Here is a 23,535-nt window from a genome sequence, read left to right as displayed (position 1 = left end):
ATTTATTTTGAGTGTCTACTTACTTAATATTTTATTTTTATTTTCTCACAAAATAAAATGACAACTTACAGAGAACTCTCTTACCTAATCACACCCCTAAACTAATTTTTTTACCGGTTGTTCCTTTTATATCAGTTATCTAATAAATGCACATCATTTTAAACTTTTTATAATTGATGAACCTTTTAAACTACGATCTAAAGATCCTTTTGGAGCAAACTAAAAATCTTATGTAAAAACGTAAGATCACAATTTAAAATTTTTTAAGTCATTGTAAATGTTAATATTTTGTGAGAAAAATAAAAATTATATGAACAAACATTAGACCCTAATATAATGTTATTCGGAAGGAGATTAATTTTTCAAAGGCTATTTTTGTACAACTTTTTAGAATGAGGGCAAAATCTTAAACAGTGGCCTAAAAAAGGACATTCGCGTAAATCATCCCTTTCCTTAGGCAACACCTTCGAGGCATTTGCATATATACCCAGTTTTGGGGTCACTATTGAACGTATATCCGCTTTGCATAAAAAATTACAAGTCTAGCCACTTTTCGGATTACTTCAGACATACGTGTTTGAAGTAGCAAAAAAACATGTTTGAAGTTTGAAGTTTGAACTTCAGAGTTTTTTGCCTGAAGTGTGACCTTATCAAAGCAAAATTTTAGATATTTACACCTGAAGTTTGGGATGGCATGCAAAGGCAATCGAAAAAACTTTAGTTCATAGTACAAACTTCAGACAAATTAGTCTGAAGTTCTTCAGTTTGTAGTGCAAATTTCAGACCTGCTGAAGAACTTCAGACTTGAAATTAGCTAAAAAACACAACCAATTAAATAAAAGACCAAGAAAAAATTCTTGCTTATAAATATAAAATCACCAGTGTAAGGGTACTCTAGTCCAAGGTAGCCAATAATTTCCCACTGTGAAATTGGAGATAATGAAATAAGATGCATTTAAGAAGTTAATCTCACCATGATAACTAGGCCATGTAACCCTGTAACCCTGTTATTGATATCCGATCATGGACCTGTGTTTTTATATTCGGTATAATAAATGTACTTAACGCAGAACTCATACCCTATTGTTAAATTACTGTGTATTTCATATTCAATCAATAATATTTACACAGACTCTCATGTGTTTGAGAGAGAAAAGAAGAAGAAGAAGAAGAGGAAAAGAAAGGAGGAAGAAAGGACCGCACAGGTCACAGGAAAAAGAAGAGGAGGCGACGGCTGGTCTAAAGTTGTAAAAATTAAAGTATAGGTTAAATAATTTTAAAAATATGAGTATAGCTTAAATGGGGGCGACCAAATATGACGTGCCTTGTAATTTTTACAACACCTTCAGTCGAGGGCCCATCCATAATCAACCCATACGAATGTACAAAATAAAGCCCAAATAAGATTAAATACCGGGAGAAATTCAAAAATAGCCAGATTTACCACTGGTCGTTGAAAAATAGCCAAGTTTCAAAAGTCATCGAAATTTAGCCACTTTAAATCTGAGCGAAAACACTGTTCAAAATCCGGAAAAATACGCCCGCAAATTTTACGGGAGTTCCAGCATAAGTATGCTTGAACTCCCGTAAATTTTACGGGAGTTCCAGGATAACTATGCTGGAACTCCCGCAAATTTTACGGGAGTTCCAGCAAGTATAATTGTCCAGTATAATATACTGGAGTTTGGAGCAATGGTGCTCCAGTCTCCCGCAAATTTTACAGGAGTTAGCAAAGTATACCGGTCCAGCATAATATGCTGGAGTTCGTACACAAATGCACCAGAACTCCCGTATATTATACTGGACCGGGCCCTGTTGCAGCAAAATAGTGGCTATTTTTTATTGACTTGATAAACGCTGGCTATTTTTCATTAACCAGTGTGAAAACTGGCTATACCATGATATTTTAACTTAAATACTATATACTAAAGCCCAAATAAGATTAAATACTATATACTAAAGCCCAGTCCGCTAGAAAAAATAGAGGAGAAAAAGAGAGAGAACAAGAACAGCCCTGTGTTGAATAGAAACTGGGAAGAAGAGTAGTAGGGCGAAGAAACTCAGCAATATAAACCAAATAAAAGGCGGCAAATTAAGCAACGGCTACATAGCTGCAAGTTGTAAACAAACAGAAGAGGAACACTTATATACCAAGAATAAGGTTATGTACCGTTTCCTCTTCATTTTGCTATTTTCCGACTTTTAGTAGCTTTATCAGAATATATTCTGCAAATGTTATAGGGTTCAGGGGCTGTTTTGTATCTGTGTCATTTTATTTGGTAATTGGCTTTATTAGTGCAGTTTCTCTATATTAATTTCAATACTCTTGTGCTACATAATTATAGAGTTGAATTTGTTCTTATTGTTAATTATGATACTCTTGTGCTTCATTATCATGGAGTTGATTTATTCGTATTATTTGTTTAAATTTCAATTACAGATTGGGCTAAATTTGCTGCTTACTATTTCTGTCTGAATAAGGGCCTAGAAGTGAAAATTTCTTTGAGATGCCTGCTCCAACGGGTTCAGCAAACATAAAGCTTAGGAAGAAACTAAAAATTGCAAATGGTATATCCAAAGATGATAAAAAGAGTGGTATAAACCTAGATTCTAATGGAAAAGGAGTTCGAAGAAGTAAAAGAGAACAAAATAGGGAAACTGAAAGTTATGGGGTTTCTCATTCTGGTGGTAATGTATCGAGTAAGAAAGGAATCCGTGTAAAAAGCACGGTGACGTCGAATGCTGCGGAGGAAGTTTATGAGGGAGCATTGAAGGGGAAATCGGGGATTTCTGGTGGGAAAAGGAAGAGAGTTTATGCTCATCGAGATATGGACAAAGAAGGAACTTTAGAGGACAGTGCTGGAAGTTCTCGTAGAAGGTCCTCACTCAAATCATATAGAACACGAAAATTGGATTTGGAGACGCAAGACAAGTTTTCTGATCCGAGAGAATCTAGAAAGAAGACCTTATATGGTGAAGCTAGAAGGTCTAACAATAGTAAGTTGTCAGAACAGAGCACACGTAAAATGAATTTGGAGAGGCAAGAAAAGTTCTTCGATTCAAGAGAATCTAAAAAGAAGCCTTTATATGGTGAAGGTAGAAGGTCTAACAATTGTGAGTTGGCGAATGAGAGGAATTCTAGGAAGGTGAAGGAGATAAGGGAAGTGAAATATGTTAAGGTGGATGGCTATGAGGAAGAAGAAAATGGTAAAAGAAAATCCAAAGAAAGAAAGGCATTGGACCAGAATAGGAGCAAGCAAAAAGCTGAATCTCCTAGTAGATTTTCGAGAAAGAAGGTTCAAGACAGGAAGAGCTTGGGTGCGGATTCAGATGTATATGAACAAAGGCCAAAGAAGAAAAAGCAAGACATTCGAATAGATCCTCATGATACCTCGAACAAGAGGCTTGATGATGGACTCCCTAGTAAAGGTCAGTATCTGAATCATCTAGTTCCAGTGTATTATATCTACTATTATCCCTATCGGTATCATGTTCTGTTCAGCTTTCAGCCAACACATCCAGCCATCTGAGCCCTCCATTATGAAGGGAAAAAGCAGTTGTTTCCTCCTGTCATTGTCATTGATTTGGCTCCTTTGCAGGAATAGCTGAAGCTAAAGAATTTCAAGTGGATCAAAATTTAAAAAAAATAACAATGTGTAAATTTTTTAGCCTTTTGAAGTTGAAATTTGTAGATTTAGATTTAAATAAAATCTTTCTTCACTCGCTTGAAAGATAATACCGTGCTTGTGCTATTTTTTATTCTAAACCAGCCATGACAACCTAGAATCTGTTGCGCTTTCGTCAGTGATTAACATGTTTAAAAGTGTGGTAGAACCATTTAAACAGCAAGAACTGCTACTATTTATGCGTCATTCCTAAGCACGTTGGTTTCTACTATATGAATTCTCACTCTCCATGTCGTTCCATTTGAGCCTGTCTTACTCCAATATAGTTCTTCATGAATTGACTAGCTTTACACTAGTTGTCAACCTACCACAACCCTCATGATTAAGAGCGTGTTTGGATTAGCTTATTTTAAGTGCTTATTGGCTTTTATGCACTTTTTTAGTTTGTGGTGTTTGGCAACGATAAAAAGTGCTTAAAAGTACTTACTTTTAGGCATAAAAAGTACAAAAATAAGCCAAAAGCCAAAAGTTGGGTATTACCAACTTATGGCTTTTGCTACTCCCTGGCTTTTGCTAATACTTTTTATAAGCCAATCCAAACACCCTCTAAGACCACATGATCAAGAGGGTGTTTTTGGTATGTTATACTTTACATTTTTAAACTTCGTGCTTAGTCTGGAGTACTTTTATTTAACAAATAAACCGGCAGGTCTGTAAGAACATGAGCTATGATTCTTGACTACTTAGTTCTTTCATAAGTGGTAGAGGCTTTATTATTTTATTGTCCTGGAGCAACTGTGTTCCAAAGAAATTAACTTTACTGAAACTATTTTTTTCCTTTTAACAGGAGTGCCTAGTGGTTCAAAGTAGAAACACCTTCCTCTACTAGTTTTTAACTCCTTTCTCCAGTATAGAGACGCTAATAAGCCTCATGTTTATTAGTTTAGTTATCCTAGCTGTTTCATGTCATGTGATGCTAGTTGATGTTCATCTGCAAGTAAAGTAGATTAAGCATTTTCTGTCTGAACTCATTTTGTCGCTTTCAGATAAGAATAAGGAAAAGCAAGAAGATTCAGCAAAAGATAAAACTGTTGAACTGTCGAAGAATGCACAGTTTCGTGCAATACGCCCTAGTCCATCTATCCTTTCTTTTGTGGAAGACAATGTAATCACTCTTTCCAGGATTTGTATGTTTGATTGCCAATATTGTTAGTGCAGACATCTCAGTGTTCATCATTTCTATCTAAAGTCTAAATTCTTCGAATTTATACTGCAGTTGTTGGGTCGTAGACGCGATATTCAGTTAAAGAGGGCAGGCTATAACATTGAACTCTCTGCTCCCTTAGATAACATTCCTTTCTCAACAAGCTCAGAAAGGGAGCGGATTGAAGAGCCGGTACAATAATTAATAGTATATTTTAGATGATATCAAATCCTTGGCATGTCTTTAGCTCCATGTTTCACCATAGTATGAAGCCACATATGATGCTGATGTTCTCTTTTCATTCTACTCCACTTATTTTCATAGCTACTGTTTCTGTAGGTATTCAGGAATAAGTTGGAATTTTTTGCTGCAGCTAAGGTTTCCTCGTCATTCCCCCCTGCAGATCTTCCAGAGATTGCTTTTGCAGGTTTACTGATCAGTCCCCTTTCTGTTTTGAATTTTCTTTTCCTTTATGCTTGGCTTGAATACTTAACTTTCCATTTCTCCTTCTTTTTTATGGCTTTAACACGAGCTTGTGTTTTGTGAAAAATGACACACTATCTTCTTGTCTTTATGCATAATTGGTTGACATTGAAGTCCATCAGTTCAGAATTTTTTTTTCTTTTTTGTAATTTATCCGTTCACTGTGGTAGAGAAGTTAATCCCGGAAAGTTCAATATAATATGAATTTTATTATTGTTATTGACATCCCATTTACCTCAACTTTTCATCCTCTTGAAAGCTGCATATATGGGCCTAATACTATATGCTCATACCATTTTACAAGTTATGTCTTCATAAAAAATAATGCATGTTCTACGCGATACTTGTCAAAGAACACATATTTTGGAGTCTTGAAGTAAAACTACCATAATGATGCACCTTGATGTGTTGGTTTAAGAAACATAACAGTAATTAAAATGACCAGGCACACTGATTTCTACTGTCCAAGTTATCTGATGTTAGATTCTCATCTTATCCCCTTTGATGTCACATTCTTTCCATTGGACTGGTGGCTATACAAATCTTTGGCATGCTAGAGTGAATTGATTACAACTTAAACATAAAGAATTCAAGTGAGTGTAAATTTGGGTGCCGCCTATATAATTTTGTTACCTTGAAATAGGAAGGTCAAACGTGGGAAAGTCATCTTTACTAAATGCATTGACCAGGCAATGGGGTGTTGTACGGACATCAGATAAGCCCGGACTCACTCAGGTGATACTGTCTTCCTAAACTGAAGTTTGTTTCCTGAGAGACTATACATGAGAGCTAACAATATGCACGTTTGCAGGCTATTAATTTCTTCAACCTTGGTTCAAAAATGTGCTTGGTTGATTTGCCTGGATATGGTTTTGCTTATGCAAAAGAAGAAGTGAAAGAAGCTTGGGAGGAGCTTGTGAGTACACGATTAGCTTTGACCTTTCTGAGCTTTACTTGTGTTACTTGTTGATTTGTTGGTACTGCCAAAAGTTTCAGGTTTCTTTGTATTAGTTTCGAAAATGCACCCTCTTTGAATGCTCCAATTTGCAGGTGAAAGAGTATGTTTCTACACGTCTTGGTCTAAAGAGAGTCTGCCTTCTGATTGATACAAAGTGGGGCATGAAACCAAGGGATCATGAGCTCATTGATTTAATGGAGAGGTACAAGGATATTTTTAAATAAATCGTCTGTCCTACCTATGAAAATGATAAAAAGGTTATCTGTCCAATGTTGAAGTTAGCTAGATAAAATGTTGCATATATTCTAGCCTATATGGTGCATTACATCAGCCCATGTCTATGAAAGTCTTCAGAAATGATGAACTAAGAAAGCCAGTAGTCTGATATGACTTATTCGGCTCCAAGATAAAATGTGTTTGCAGATATGATGGACTTCTTGTTTGCGTGATTGTTAGCTTGCTGATGACTTGAGTTTTCAATTTTCTGTCTTAATGTTCAGAGCTCAAACAAAATACCAGATTATTTTAACCAAGACAGACACGGTTTTCCCAATAGATGTGGCACGACGAGCCATGCAAATTGAAGAGGTGAACTTAGAAAAATCTTGTGTCCTCTTTATCTAACCTTTTGCTTGTATCATGTAAGACTGATTTTGTACATGCACTATCTTGCAGAGCCTCAAGACATACAAGTCGGTAGTTCAACCTGTGGTACTAAGGGGCAAATTTATTAGCTTTAATTTGAGTTTTGGTGCATTTTTGGTTAGAAAACAATAATACTGTGTTTTGGCTTTTCTTCAGGTGATGATAAGCTCAAAATCTGGAGCGGGTATCCGAAGTTTAAGAACAGTGCTTTCTAAGATCGCTCGGTTTGTGAAACCATAAACGGTAATCCTCTGTCTTTTTGCCTTTGGTGATGTCCCTTTCATGTATCCTGATGGATCTAGCATAGTTGATGTATTATTATAACTTGAAAGCAAATCCCTGCCATGAGCTGTAGTCTAGGATAGTTTTCAACACACGTGTATGCTAAATTCTAGTCAGCCTCTTGAGACAGAGATGGGAGCTTTAGCTCGATTCTTATTGCATTTCAACATGGCTTCAGTCTTCTAAGTTGGCTTATTTCTTGAATAGCTAGTAGAATTTAGATTGGGAAGAAACCTAAGAATTGTAAAATGTTTATGCTAAATTCGTGTGTGGTGCCTCTTGAGATGGAGATAGTCAAGCTTTAGCCCAACTCTTATTTAATATAATCTGGCTGCAGTCTTCTGTTACAAGTTGGCCCGTAACTTGAATAGCTAGTGTTCTGTAGATTTGAATTTTCTTGGTCTCCTTCCCATCAATATCTTTCCTATTTGCTTGTGTTGCCTCAATGTTCTGAGGTACAACTGAAATATAGTATTAGCCTATCCTAAATTTTTTAACTCCGTTAAATAATGACAATCTTGAGAAGAAACAAGTCTTACTTGCCTCTGGGCTAATCAGATGAATGCTGTATGGATGGAATGTAAAGGTTTAATTACCTAGCATTTTTGCCCCTAGATCAAGGAAATATTTCAGAGAGCATAATTTTTGCCGATTTGATATTTTCTATCATATCAACTGCAAAGCTCTGAATGTCTACCCAGGTCACATTGTTCAATTTTGGGTAGTAATGACAGTGCCAGTGGATAAAAGGGAGGTCCTTGTTGTGTTAATTTAGATCTAGTCATTCGGTGTAGATCCCTTTCTTAAGTTTCTAACCTGTCTAGTTGTTTTGTTTGGTTCTGTGTCGTTACTAACTTGGTAGTAGGGTGAGGGGACCTCACGCTCCTCTTCCTCTCAGATACGGTGCAGCTTTGAGTTGTTTGAGGGAACTCTTTGACCTATACTTTCTCCTGCTTTCATTTGGTGGATTTACCTCTTTATCTTTTCTGGCCATTATATTCATTGTCTAATTGGTTTAGGCTACTTCACTCCGTAGGCGGTTTCATCACATTTGCTCCTTTCTCTCTAACTTTTTTATTTTGTTGTGTTTTTTTTGGGGGTGTCCATGGGAGAATCGTTTCGTCAACTTTTACTACTCCATGCATTTACCGGTTTCAATGGATATATATTTATGTTTCCTTCGCCTTGTGAATGGGTGCTGATATTATGAGATGTAACTACTGAACTAGTCCATGTCCTTTTCAGCTTGGCTTCAGTGCAGATCACCTGCCACTATCAACTAGAAAGCAATATATCCAAGGATGGGTATAAACTGAATATGTAGTTTTCTCTTGATTGGTGAAGAACGTTTGTAAAAGATGGTGGCTATTGCAATTTTTCATTCCTGATGTTATTTATCTGCACGATCTTCAACTTGGTCCTGTCAGAGAGCATCATCTTGTTAAATTCTTCCATTTTTTTATCTGAGTTGTTGCTCAGTTCTGCCCTTTGAATGGGTAGTCTACTGGAATCATTTAATATGTTTGAATTCGAATGTTACTTATTTTCAGTATCCTAAAGATAGTGGGGGCAGGCTTTTTTTGGTTAGGAAAAAATAAAAGTGTGCGGTCACTGAAAATGCAGTGTTTCTCCACCAATTTTCTTTGACTTAAATGATTGCTAGGTTCTCTGTAGCTATGGAAATCCATTGACATTGGAGTTGGTTGAATTGTTCAAATTATAAAATGCCTGGATTCATTGCTAAGCGAAACGACATGGGACACGTTGTTGACAATATTGAGATTTTGTTGTAACAGCTGAATAAGAGATCCTTTGACTAGTATGCCTTAACTTGTGACAATAGTACTTTCATTTGTTTTTTATTCTATGGATGTGTTTGGTATGATTTTTAATTGTTTCACTTCAATTGAAGGAAAATGACTTCGAGAAACAATATTTTTCAAAACTCTTTTTCAACCTCCAGCCCCACTCTCTACCCCGCACCACCCCAACCTTCACCCCTCGCTCACCTCCTCCCACCCCTACCCCAACCCTACCCAACCTCTTCTACCCCACTTGACCCCCTCCACACTTGTATCACCTCCACCCCTATCCTCGCCATCCCGATCCCTAGACCCCGATCTACCACCCTATTCCCCCTCCTTACCCATTTTGTTTTTCGTAGTGTTTGTCTAAATCATATATTTCTTAAAAAAATATTTACTGTTATCTAACCAAACACCAAAAAAAATAAGACCATCATTTATATTTCAAGAAAACATTTTCCTTCGAAAATGTGGCACCTCCTAGAGAGGACAAAGGAAGTTACTTATGGGTGCTTACTGCGTAGTTTATGGGACGTTTCAACTTGTAACTTTTTCCAGAATTGGCTTTCCCCTTTGGTCATTTGCACTAAAATGCTTGGGAAGCATTGTTTACCGAACTTCGTTTTTTTGTTCGTGGTTTTAGTTTAATATTTCTCTTCTGTGGAAGTTAAGGCTCGTGCTAAAGTGCATTTGGCCACGCTGTTGTAATTAATAATTATGGAATCATTTTACGTATAAATAAAATTGAGAGTTGAAGATAAGAAGAGAAAAGGAAAACAAACGAGACCAACAAGTAAATTTCTGGGTGGAATATAAGACAGCCCCAATGGGTTTAAGGGTCTGTTGTGGTTGTAAAAGTGATCGTATGATACTTGTATAAAGTTTTATGCACGGGACCTGTAATAGTATTTAAATAATTATCACTTACAAGATTTTGATCGATAAATTTCTGTAAGGAATATTAATTGACAATTTTATAAAAATAATCATTAACTTACTATTATAGATTAAGTTACACTGGAAGTGCAAAAATCTTTGTGCTCTCTACATATGTTACGTAAGTTTATGAGGAATATTATTGTTACAGAATTCTGAACATATAGAATGAAAAATGTTAAGTAATTTAACAACCCTTGCGATGTGAATGATTCACATCCAAGTTTTTTTTTTTCTTTTTGATAAATCAGATACTTAATTAACAAGATAATTACAGGGGTGGCGAGTTAGAGAGGTTGCCCAGGTGGTCAGCATTGTTTGAAATAGGAGTAATTATATTACAGACCAAAGTTTTCCTATTGAAAGTAATTCCTAGGATGTCTACCCATAGTGTATCATTGGCAAATATCGGAGGAACTGCCAAAATCCTAATTTTGTCAAAAAGCCTTTTCTTTGCTCCTTCCTTAACTATGGCTGATGGTTGGGTTCCCCAACTGTGTCATCGAGGACGTGCATTCACAAACAAAGTTGTCGTAAGGAATATGACCATGTTTTAACATTCTAATCATTTCCTATGAGTCAGTGTTGATCACAAGGGGAGTCAGCTTGTGCTCTCTTGCTAGTTTTAGGCCTTCTAGCAGTGCAAGTAGTTTTGCCAGATTATTTGTAATGGTTGGGAAGCCCTTCATATAGCCTAAATACCCCCCTATGCCTCATGTTCCTGGGTTATCAAGAGAGGAGCCATCAGTGTTAAGTTTGAGGCCTCTCTCAGGAGGTTCCCCTTTAACACTGATGGTGGCCCATTCCTTGTGAGGTTTGTTCCTGGCTAGTAGATGGTATTCTATGGCCTGTGCAATGACAGTTTTGGTTTGGACTTGTTCCTTCTTCTGGTTGAACAGATTGTTGTTCCTTGTAAGTCAATATTCCAGAAACAGATGGTTACAAGAAAATGCCAATTTATGAAGTCATTAAATTGCTTATCCTTAAGCTTGTTCCATGTTGTATTCCAAGAATCAGGAGTGAATCCTATGTGCATATATTGGTTAGTAGCACTACTGTAGATGTTGTTCCAAAAAGATTTGGTATTGGGAGAAAGAAAGAAGGTGTGGTCTATGGTTTCATTAGTGCCATTGCACACTTGACAACTAGGATTGACTTGGAGGCCAATTTGTGTAGAGACTTATTGGTGGGCAGTCTCTTGTGTGCTAGACGCCAAGTGAAGAATCTTATCTTATTAGGTATTTTCAGTTTCCAAATCCATTTGAAAGATGGACTATGCTCAGAGTGTATGTTTCACTAGGGGTTAAGTATGGAGTAAGCTGATTTGGATGAGAAAAGTCCATTGCTAGTGGGTCCCCAGATGAGTTGTCTTCTTTCACTGGGTTCATACTGAGAATAGAGTTGGTGATGGTGAAAGCCAGTTGGCCAGGGATGGTGAAGGAGAGAGAGTTTAAGTTCTAGTTCCCATTGTTGTATATAGAGGAAACTTTGATGTTATCTTCCCCGATAATCTTGGGGCCACTGATGATGGAGTCAGTGGGACCCAAGTTAGGAATCCAGCTGTCAATTAGGAAGCTCACCCTGTTACCATTGTTGACAACCCACCTAGAGGCTTTGTTGCAGATTTTCCATCCCTCCAAGATGCATTGTCAGGTTCTGGAAGCAGGTTTCCTTCTACTCTGGGTACAGTGCTTGGCAATGAGTTTTTTGGTACAAAAGGAGTTATTCTTATGAAAGAGCCTCCAGGCCAGGCCAGAGTGGCAAGCCTTATTTTTCAGCTCAATTTTTTGGATATCCAGTCCACCATGGGGCTTGGGTTTAGTTATGATATCCCATCTCAGTATATGCATCTTCCTTTTCTCAATTGTGGTACCCCAGATGAAGTCTCTTTGGATTTTGTTGATCTTTTTGCAAGTGAATATGGGTAGCTTGATGTATTGCATGACATGACCGGGGATGCTTGCAATGCTAGCTTTTGCTAGTGTTGTGCGCCCTGCCATGTTTAGAAATCTAGTTTTCCAACCTGCCAGTTTGGAATGCATGTTGTCTACGATGAACTGGAGGTTGCCATTGGTGGGTCTTTTATGGAAAATGGGGAATCTAATGTATTTGCCAAAGTTGGTACATGATTTGATGCCAAAGATGCTGGTGTATAAGTCCATATTCTCTTTGGATGTGTTCTTGGAATAAATCACCTTGGACTTAATCATGTTGACTTTTTAGCTAGAGACCAAGTTGAAAGAGTTTAAAGTTCTGATGATGGACACAATTCTTTTTGTTTGCTCTAGCAAAATAGTGTGAGATCATCAAACATGGAAGAGGTGGTAAATCCTAGGGACATTTCTACGGGTGGATATGGGGGTCCAATTTGTTAGGTCCACTTCATAATCAATATGTCTAGAGAGCCTATCCATGCACATTATGAAGATGTAGGGGGATAGAGGGTCCTCCTGCCTAATACCTTTAGAAGGTATGAAAGGTTCTTTCTTGTTTCCATTTAGGAGAATGGAGATTGAGGTTGAAGTGATGCAGGACATGATGAGTTTGATCATTCATTCAGGTAGATTATAGAAGATGAGGGTGTTCTTAATGAAAGACCATTCTAACTTGTCAAAAGCCTTTTCAGGATTGAGGATCATGTTAGTGCCTTTCCCTTTCATATTGTTGAAGTGGGAGATATATTCTTGGACAATGATAGCATTATCATAAGCTCTTATATTAGAGAGAAAGCTTGTCTGGTTGGGGCCAATGATGGTGCTGAGGTGAGATTTGAGCCTGTTGACAAGGATTTTGGTGACTAACTTGTACATAGTGTTATAGAGCCCTATTGGTATGAAATTCCTAAGCATGGTAGCATTGACACATTTAGGGATGAGACAAAGATGGGTTGAGTTCACTTCAGGGGGCATTTCATATATAGAGAAGGCATTGGTGTAGAAGGTAGTGACATGGTGAGAAACAAGGTGCCAGTACCATCAGGCCCAGGGGCTTTAGATGCCTTGAAGGAGTAGAGCGCATTAGTAATCTCACTTGGTCTCAGTTGCTATTTGAGGCTAAGAGTTGCTTCATGAGAGAGGGTGTTGAAGCCAAACATTGATTGGATGCCATGAAGAGCAGTGTGGGTGTGGTCAGTAGTGTAAATGCCTTTGAAATAATTTTGGACCATGTCCTTAATGCCCTCCAGGTCACGGGTCCAGTTACCCACCTTATTTTTAAGGGATAGAATTTTATTCCTCATATTTCTGTTTATGGTAGAGGTGTGGAAGAACCTAGTATTAACATCTCAATCACAAAGCCAATTAATTCTGGCTTTTAGTTCCAGGAGTCTCATCACATCTAAGGATGTTTGAGTATTCTTTTTGGATATGGGTGTCTAGGTTTTGGAGGAATCTATTGAAGGGAAATTGAAGGGATTTCTGGATGCCAGTCAGCCTGGCAATTATATGTTTTTCCTATGAAATATGTTCCCAAAGACCTCTTTATTCCATTTCAGGGCATTGTGTTGGAATTTTGAGGTAGCTTGGGTCAGAGTGTCATAGCTAGAGAGGCTTTGGTGGATGATTAGGGGTTGGTCAGGGTGGCCACACCACATTGTTTCAAATCGAAAAGGCCTGTTGTGGCTGGTTTGGGCATCGTAGAAGGAGAGTAGCAAAGGGAGTGGTCAAAGTGAGTCTTGGGGAGATGGGTGACACTGGCATCAGGGTACAGTTCAATCCAATCACTAGTGGCTAAGCATCTATCTAGTTTCTCCAGGATGAGGCTTGCCTGCTAGAGTATCTTTTGTTACTCCAAGTATATTTAGTGCCCTTGAATCCTAGGTCAATCAAATTACACTTATTGATACAGTTCCAAAAGTGGTTTGCTCTATTAGCACTAATGTTATTTCCACCAAACGTATCCCTGGATTTTAAGACTTCAGTGAAGTCACCCCTTACTAGCTAGATGCCCTTAAAATAGATGTTATGTCTACCAAGTGATCCGAGAGTTTAATCCTATCACTAAAGGTATTGCTAGAATATATTGCGCTAAAAAGGAAGAAGTTGGGAGAGGAATATACCTTGACCATGACATGAACACCCTGAGGGGTTGTGGACACATCTTCAAGCTTGATGAGGTCATCCTTCCACATGACCACTATACCACCAGATTGGCCATTGGCAGGAGATTGGAACTGGTCACTAAACTGTAGTTCATTGGTAAGATGTTTGCAGTCAGCCATACGGGTCTCAAGAAGGACTAGAACCGAACGATTGTGGAGTTTGACCGTGGAGGAGCACTATCCCTGAAACTCGACACTATCCGCACCCCTGGTATTCCATATGATAACATTCATTAGAAGCTTTTGTTGGTGTGGTGTCTTCCTCTTGACACCCTTCCCCTTCCCTTTGGCCAGTGCTCTCTAGCTCTCCCTCCCTAGTGATGGACATAGTAGTGCTATGGAGTGCTCTAAGCTTGGGAATGAGGGCACCTGGAGTTCGAGGCTACAACTTGGCAGCTTTCTTGGGCAGAGCGCAATAAGCATTTTGCTGAGTCACTCTTTGAACTCTATCACATGGCTTTTTTCCAACAATATCACTGTTATTTTTGGCACCCTTAGGTTTGCTAATGTTTCCTCCAGTTCTAAGTTTGACTCCTTGAGGAAGTCCAGTGTCTGATGAAGCACTGATATTGTGCCCTCCGTTGAGCCGATGGCCTGACACACTTAGCTCATCAGCATGTTGAATTTGCCCGTTGACATATTCCTTGTCCCAGTCGAGTACTGTGCTTGGAGAAGGGTAGTTAGCTAGAGTTGGTGGCCAAAGCTTGCTGTGTCGTGGTTCAGACCCGCCGTTATAGATTGGGATAAGAAGAGTGGGTCTTGGACATGGATAGCTACTGGGACTGAGCCTATCTTCAGGTTGAAGATTTGGCTTTGTCCTTATATAGCTAGCTTTAGCCACGATCCCGGTGTGTGATTTGGTGGGAGGTGTGCCGATACTAATGTCAATGGAGGTATGGGCTCCTACTCCATTTTTGCTTAGTTTGGCATTGATGGTTGAGTCATTGTTGGTATCAAAATTGTGGGCTGTTAAGGTGGGAAGGTTATTACCCAAAGTGGTAATAAAAGCGGAATTTTCCTTGATTGCATTGGTGATGGAGGATTTGTTCTGATGCGTGGTCTGCTTGACGAGATGAAAGGTGTCACTTCGTCTAATGTAGTGTGATGATTACCTGTTGCAGCTAGCCGATTTGGTAAAGATTTTGGGCTAAACCTAAGAATGGATTTGGTAGAGACAGTAAGGGGAGAGGAAGGAGTTCGGAGGGGGGTGGGGAGTGAAGGATGTTCGTGTGTGAGCGCGTGTCTGCTTGTGTGGCCTTTGGGGGCCCATCTTTGTGTCACTTGTCTTTTTGTGGGCTCCATGGCCAGAATTTGGGGTGGGTAGTAGGCTCTCTTTCTTGGGGTGGGTAGTTAAATCTGTGGGATGGATAGGGGTTAGAATCTTTTTTATTTGGGGATGTGTCAGTGGGCTAAGTTGAAAATTAGAGGTGGGGGTATGCAAATTGTCAGACTTTAATTTACCTGGTTGATTCTTCATTCCCTTTTAGGTAGAAGGCGTGGGTTTCCCTTGGTAATGAAAAATTTGGGTGTTTAGGAACTTACCTGTTGCAACATCAAACATTTTTACCAGAATTCCTTTAGCCTCTGTGTTTGGTTCTTGGGGTGTGAAGTTAGTGGTCCATTGCTGTCCTTTCTTGTTTTTGTGGAATCTTACCATTTTCCACTCATCTTCATCCTTTTTTGGTTGGTTCAATGGGGGTTCGGTCGACTGGTTAGTGAGTAAAATTGTTTGGTAGTTGCATCTGTTGTTGGTATGACCAATTCTCTCACAGCCTATACACATGATGCCTTCGCCTTCGTAGACAATTGACTGTGTGAGATCCAATTGTGACATACTTGATGACTGGTGATTCCACTGGAACTTGTATGCAAAGTCTAACATACCTGCCTCTTAAGGTGGAGGAAGTGCAGGAGTCCACTTTGAGGAGTCTACCAGCTCTTGCCCCTATTTTTTCTAAGATATCACGATCGTAAAATTCTATTGGTAGTTGGGGGAGTCGTATCCGAATAGCAGTAGAGGTAAGGATAGTTGAGCCATGGACGAAGCTTGGTTCCTATTTGCGCACTGTTAGGAATTGCCCAAAAATGAACCACGGCCCACCATAAAGAGCCTTTATCATGATTTCTTCTAAATTGAATTTAACAGTAAAGTAATCCCATCCTAAGTCAATTAGGATGAGATTTTTCTATCGTTCCCACAACCTGTTCAGTTTAGCTCTAAGGGTGAGGTGCGGGATCTGTCTAGCGAATAGTTTAACAATGACAGAGAAGTGCTAGGGGTGATACAATCTTGCTTTATCTTCTTGAGTTAAAGAAATGGGATCGTTAACCGTTGATGGTTCCGGTAATGTGTCATTTGGGAGATAGTCAAGGCTATAACTACTTGTGGAGGCTAATCTCCTGTCTTCTAGTGCCTCATTGAAGGATTGTTGGGAGGGGGGGGGGGGGAGGGGGGTTAAATTTAAATCCTCCATCATTAGATCTTCTGTGGTAGAGGGCTTATCTAGGGGTTCTGGTGGAATATAGTGCGAAGACTCCATGACATTGGATGGTGATGATATATGGGGTAAAATATGTTCACATTCAATAGGCAAATTACATAAGTTGCCACCTGACCTATGGCACAAATCCCCTTACACACTTTCTGTGGACGATAATAACATTACACACGTAACCTTTCTAAAGTGTATCGAGTACACACCATCTTTTTGTTGACCAGCTTTTCAAAATATGTATAATATCACGCACCAATAATACTGTGACATGTGTCAAAACGGAAAGAAAATACAATAAAATACCTAATTTACACCATAATTAAAATTTCTTCTTTTAAAAAAAGAAAGAAAAAAGATCCCCCTTTCCCGTTTTTAGTAATTCCTCTCCCCCCAATCAACCCACTTAGTCATCTTCTCCACAATCATAACCCTATCATCGGCTTTCCACCATTAACGCCATAATCAGCAGTACCGTATCCCATTTTCTCACTATTGCCAATGGAGCTTGACTCTTAGAGATGAATAATAGCCCGTTTGGCCAAGCTTCTAAAATCAGCTTATTTTGAGAATTGCTTTTCTCAAAAGTACTTTTTAAAAAAGTACTTTTTGTGAGAAGTAGTTTGTGTTTGGCTAATTAATTTGAAAAGTACTTTTGAGCAATAATTAGTGTTTGGCCAAGCTTTTGAAAACTGCTTCTAAGTGTATTTTTCTCAAAAGTGCTTCTCAGAAAAGTGCTTTAGGAGAGAAGCTATTTTTTTCTGCTTCTCCAAAACTGCTTCTGTTTCTCCTCAAAAACACTTTTTTTCCTTCCAAAAGCTTGGCCAAACACCTCAATTTTTGGCCAAAAGCGATTTTGGCAAAAAAAAAAGCACTTTTGGCCCAAAAAAAAGCTTGGGCAAACAGGCTATAAGAGCTAATGATGTCCATCTTCTACAAAAAAAAAAATTTCTTTATTAAAATCACCATTGTCATAACAGCACCACTACCGCCATTAATTTTTAGAGCAAAACCCACAAACACTATAGCCCCCATTTTCACAACCATTCAATTAAATAAATAGATCTTTGAATTTAAAGAATGAATCAGCAGATTTGAAAACAAAATTATGGAACAAATAGAGAAACCAGTCATTGATTTTATTTGCATATCTGAAAAGGTTAAATCTCGGAGGAGATGACTAATAATTTAGAACTTAGATCTAGCTCTACAATTCTTGTTGTGTTTTAGAGTTTATCTATGGAGAAGACAAAGTGGGTGGCCAGGGGAAGAGGAAAACAGGTGGGGTGTGGAAAAGGACCAAATTATTTGGAGATGAAATAATTAAAAAAGAAAAAAAAAAGAATTGACTCAAAAAAACGTTTAAAAGTACAAAAGGCTGGACATATGGCATTTGAGTAATGATTAAGACCTAAAAGATTTACTTTCACCCGCCTCTGTAAAACACGTGTGCGCCATCTGTCATATGTGGTGTGTACTAGATACACTTTAGAAAGGTTGCGTGTGTAATGTTATTATCGTTCACAAAAAGTGTATAAGGGGGATTTGGGTCATAGATCAGGTGGTAACTTATGTATTTTGCCCATTTAATATTTGCATGAGAAAACGATACGTGAAATCGAAGACAGAAGATAGCCAAACCTGAAGACAACGATCTCGCTTGTCATCTAGAAAGAATGATATTCATTAAGGTGAAATAAATGGCTGCCACCCAGTAGCATTTAATGAATAATATTCTACAATATTAAGTACGCAGCCCGTTAAAAAGCTGCATACCGTTACACATTCTTCAATGGTCCTCATAAATGTCATTAAAGAGGGCCTTGATCCTAAGTCCTTGTTCCCTAGGTGCAACTATAAATAGTGAGCTCTATAATCATTGTAAGGGGACGAATTTTCTGACAGGCATATTTTATACTTCAACAAAAGCTCAAATAACAATTTACTTTCTTGCTTATTTGCATTGATCTTATTGCTCCCAGTAGTTTTGCGCTCGGAACCAAGATAAGTCTTGTATTTCTGTCTAATTTGTCTCTTATTTTGGATCAAATTAATTCACTTGTCTATAAACCACATATAAATTTAACTATACCGTTTTACGGTAAACAGATGAGGTGATACCTGGGGAGTGTATGTGGGTACGTTAGTCCTAGTTATAGAGAGTGGTTAGAGTCTCTTAAACTAAAATCCCAATTCCAACAATCTTCCACGTTCAAGGTTAAAGTGGAAGGGTATAAAGGAAAAACAGTTAATGCCCAAAGTACTATCGTATAGAGCTTGTCACTCGCAATCAAACATCGGACACATGTTAATATTATACTCCCCACTTGCTTCTCTTTGCCCCAAAAATTGTCAATCGGGTTTTACAAATGGTAAGCAAAGTGGACCACTATTTTCATTTTCCTTACATTAGCACTAACTAATATTCAAACCATAAATAAGTCGGATCCCACTAAGATCCAACCATATCACTTTGGTTAGCAGCCGCCGCCCCCCCTTCGTGTGTGGTGATTTTGGGTGGTGGACGAGTTTTTTTTCTTTCAATAAAAAAATATTTGCATTTAATGTTTATAAAATTAAATTAGTTTATTATGATTAAATAATAATTTAAAATAAATATTTTATTAATTAATTCCGATTTAGTAACAACAATATATATATATAGCTACATTTTATTTATGTATTCATTAATTAGCATAAACATTATATACAAGTATATTTTTTCTTTTCTCCGGCCCCAACCAAAAAAAAAAAAAAAACCGTTCCCCTACCCCAACAAAAACAAGAAAAAGAACAGGAAAAGAAAGAATAAAACAGGGAGGCATGTTGCATGGACGTGCCAACTTAAGACTTGAAGAGTATCTTCCATTTTTATTTTGAGTAGACTAACGACTCCACTATTTCTCACATCCGAGCTTTATAAAACTACTAGCGATTAACAGCATTTCAGAACTCTACATCCAATTAAGATAATTCATAATGAAAAATATATCAATTGGATATCTGTAAAATAGAGCCGCTGCATACCTTTTGGCCAAAAACTATTTAAACAATTATACATGTATACGGTCAAATTTGACCCTCAGTATCTCTACGCCAGTGGGTACGCCCAATGAGTGTACGCCGGCCAACGTAGCGGGTACGACTCAGCCGTGAGGACCAAAGCGACGTCGTTTAGAACTCAGTGTCTATACTAGGGAGACGTTACTTATCTCTGTAACTTTTTGATTATTTCGAGGAAGGTCTCCTATTATATAAAGGAGACCTCCACATTGCAAAAGGGATCATCTGATCTAATACAACTCTCTCATTTTCTGTCTTTCTCTCTCTATATCACTACTTCTGACGAAGATACCTTATTAACATACATTGTCACTTTGCAATATTAGATCTACAACAATATTATCATCTTTGCATCTCTAGGCTTATTATATTTGATTACGATTTACCCCTTCTCTATTTTTTGATTGTTTTATCGCTTACAAAGTACATCGTTAACTTTTGAGCCAAAAAATTTGGCGCCGTCTGTGGGAATTTCGAGAATCAAAACCATAGTATCCACCTAGAGATCAACCAACTACTACTCTCTACACCACTCAAAAACAGAAAATGGCCGAAAATAACACAAGATCGAAAGCCATATTGGGTGTCACTACCAATCTCCTGGGACCTCTCAACGAGGCCAGTGACGATGGCATCCTGAATGAAACCCCTAGCATCACACCAGGTGCAGAGATCTCACCTTCCCCATCCGAAGGCCTGCCGATCTTGCACGAAAAAGGAGCTTCCACATCTGCGGCTACGGAAGCACCCTCAGCGGTCAAAGAGCTACTGGAAAGATGGCTAACAAGCACTCTAAGTGGCTTGGTTGAGAGGTCACCGCAAAATAACATCGTATGTGCACCAACGGTAGGTACCACTGCTGCAGTAGGTGAACCGGAAGTTACACTGGTAAATAACAAACCCATCGAGACACAGACCAACGATGGCACGCTAACAGCCATCCTAAAGAAGATGGAAGAAATGGAAAGCGAAAACAAGGCGCTCCGCGGTCAGATGAAGGAACATCAGGAGAGGGTCGACAAGATCCCCGGTGCTCCCAAGTTGCTACCAAAACGCGACGTGGGAAGGTTCGTTGAACAACCATACACCGAAGAAGCTGCTCCTCACTCCACCCCAAAAACCTTCAAGATGCCACCCTACTTAAGGGTATATGACGGAACCAAAGATCCCGAGGATCATCTGATCCACTACGTCACCGCTGTGAAGGGCAACGACCAATCGAAAGAACAGGTACCGTCGGTGCTGCTGAAGAAGTTTGGCGAGACGTTGACAGGAGGGACCTTAACATGGTACTCCCAGCTACCGGCTAAGGCAATAACAACGTTCGAGGAAATGGCGGATAAATTCGTCACAGCCCATGCAGGCGCGAAGAAAGCGGAGGCCAGGGTCAACGACATCTTCGCCATCAGGCAAAACACAGGAGAGGGACTCAGGGACTTCCTGGCAAGGTTTAACAGGGTAAGGATGAGTCTACCAAATGTATCGGAAGGTATGGCAGTCGCCGCTTTCCAGAACGGGCTAAGCAGAGATGGTTCGAGGGCAACCAGGAAGCTGCTGAGCCGCCTCATGAAATATCCCCCTACCACATGGGAGGAAATCCACAACGCCTATTGCGCCGAGGTACGAGCGGACGAGGATGATCTTAATGGGCCGACCCAACGGCTAACAGCGATACACTCAGAAACGAGAAGAGATCGACGGAACGAAGGACGACGAGAACAACTCCCCCGCTCCAACAGAGATCGACACCAGCCATACACCAGATCCTCCCATCCGCCACCAAGGCATACAGACGCACTACAGCGACACGTCGCCCCACTACGAAACGAAAGAGGTACGCCCCCTTTACTAACCGCCCATAACTTTTGTGTGTCTCCTTCAGAGATAGTGTACGCACTGGAGAAGCTAGGCACCAAGGTGCATTGGCCGCAGAAGATGAAATCAGACCCTGCCACAAGGAAATCAAACGCCCTATGTGAGTTCCATCAGGAACGAGGACACAAAACCGAAGACTGCATAGGCCTGCGGCAAGAGGTGGTCAGGATGCTGAACCAGGGATACCTGAGGGAGCTACTCAGCGACAAAGGAAAAATCAACTTTGCACGCAGACGGGAACAACCCCACGGGCCGCCGAAGCCACCTTCCCCAGCGCGCACGATAAACATGATCGTCGGAGGCGGCGACGAGTCAGCGATCAATCACGTCAAACTCGCCACCACACACGGACTAAAGCGGACCATCGCCCATGAACGGTATGAGGACTTCAAAGATTGTATCACCTTCGATAAGTCTGATGCCGACGGTTTGTCTTTCCCTCATTATGATGCTTTAGTTATCACTTTACGTATCGCTGATACGGATGTTAAAAGAGTCATGATCGATGACGGAAGTGGCGCCTGTATTATCCACCCAAGGGTCCTCATACAAATGGGGCTCGAGGATAAGGTAATACCCCGCTGCATAACACTAACCGGTTTTAACAATGCAGTGGAACGGACGTCCGGAGAAATAGCACTGCCCATCTTAGCGGGAGGAGTCACGCTGGAAACAACTTTCCACGTGATGAACCAAGAAACGGCGTACAACGTCATCATAGGACGCCCATGGATACACGCCATGCGAGCGGTCCCTTCAAGCCACTACCAAGTGATCAAATTCCCTACCCCATGGGGAGTATTCAGTATTCGAGGCGAGCCACGCACCGCACAAGAATGCTACAAAATAGCCCAAGGCTGCGCCCACACCCAACAGCTAAAGGGGCCAAGCGCGGAGGCATAGCAATTAGCCGTGTCGGGGACTAAGGTCAACCCGACAACGGACGCCATCAAAGACCCTGACGTCGTAGAGGCCTGTAAAGCAACGGTCGAAGATCTCAACCCAGTCCAATTGGACGAAACCAATCTACGAAGAAAGCCTATATCGGGCACGGTCTCGCCAACCCAAGTAAGTATCGTGAATTCTTAACTAACAATGCAGATTTGTTCGCCTTTTCCCATTCAGATATGCCGGGAATCCTGCGAGACATCGCCACCCACAAGCTGAATGTCGATCCACTACATCCGCCCATGCGACAGATGAGGAGAAAATTCAACGCCGCTATCAATGAAGCGGTCAGTGAGGAAGTAGACAAGTTACTGGCCAACGGCTCCATCAGAGAATCAAAGTACCCCCAGTAGGTCGCCAATGTCGTCATGGTCAAAAAGAAAAACGGGAAGTGGAGAATGTGTGTGGATTTCACTGATCTGAACAAAGCATGCCCAAAGGATTCATTCCCACTACCCGTCAGAGATCCACAGGTTAATGACCGAGTTCGACGAGTGCCGCTTCGAACAAGTTCCGAGAGCACAGAACGTTGAAGCAGACGGCCTAGCAAAATTGGCCGCAGCCACTAAAAACTTCAACAAAGAAAGCGTGGTCACCCTCCTCCATTCAGCCATTGATCACACTGAGGTACTCTCTTTAAATTTGACTTGGGACTGGCGCAACCAATTTGTATCCTATCTGCAGGATGGAACACTCCCACTCGACAAAAAAGAAGCCAAGAAGCTCCGCGAACAGGCCGCCCGGTATTGCCTGATAAACCACGAGCTCTACAAAAGGACGTTTGGCGGACCCCTGGCCAAGCGTCTAGGGCCGCAACAAACGCGGCCAGTGCTCGAAGAGGTACATGAAGGTCATTGCGGTGCCCATACGGGCAACTGCGCCCTCGTGCGCTGCATAATACGAGCCGGCTATTATTGGCCCACTATGAAGAAAGACGCAGCGGAATATGTTCGCCGATGCGAACAATGCCAAAAGTATGCCCCCATGATACACCAACCAGGAGAACCACTTCACTCGGTCACTTCCCCATGGCCCTTCATCAAATGGGGAATGGACATAGTCGGTCCCCTAACCAGCGGGACGAGGAAAGGTCTGGAACTCCCGCAAATTTTACGGGAG

General features: G+C 40.1%; 1 protein-coding gene across 2 annotated transcripts; it reads left to right on the top strand.

Moving 5' to 3' along the window:
• Positions 1,981-9,028, top strand: LOC109229220 (methyl-CpG-binding domain-containing protein 13). 2 transcript variants are annotated; one of them, XR_002068521.1, is made up of 12 exons: positions 1,981-2,161; positions 2,441-3,429; positions 4,673-4,791; positions 4,903-5,022; positions 5,170-5,257; positions 5,957-6,048; positions 6,125-6,229; positions 6,364-6,473; positions 6,772-6,859; positions 6,947-6,963; positions 7,073-7,159; positions 8,444-9,028. XR_002068521.1 is itself a non-coding variant. In XM_019394587.1 (12 exons), the coding sequence occupies exons 2-11, from the start codon at positions 2,508-2,510 to the stop codon at positions 7,154-7,156; spliced, it is 1,764 nt and encodes a 587-aa protein (XP_019250132.1). In that variant the 5' UTR covers positions 1,981-2,161; positions 2,441-2,507; the 3' UTR covers positions 7,157-7,159; positions 8,444-9,028. The 2 variants fall into 2 exon arrangements, 1 of the variants encoding a protein (XP_019250132.1); XM_019394587.1 differs by having other exon boundaries at positions 6,947-6,982.

This window comes from Nicotiana attenuata, chromosome 7, assembly GCF_001879085.1.
Source record: "Nicotiana attenuata strain UT chromosome 7, NIATTr2, whole genome shotgun sequence".
NCBI classification, from domain to species: Eukaryota; Viridiplantae; Streptophyta; class Magnoliopsida; order Solanales; family Solanaceae; genus Nicotiana; species Nicotiana attenuata.
This window is presented reverse-complemented; position numbering and strand designations above follow the sequence as displayed.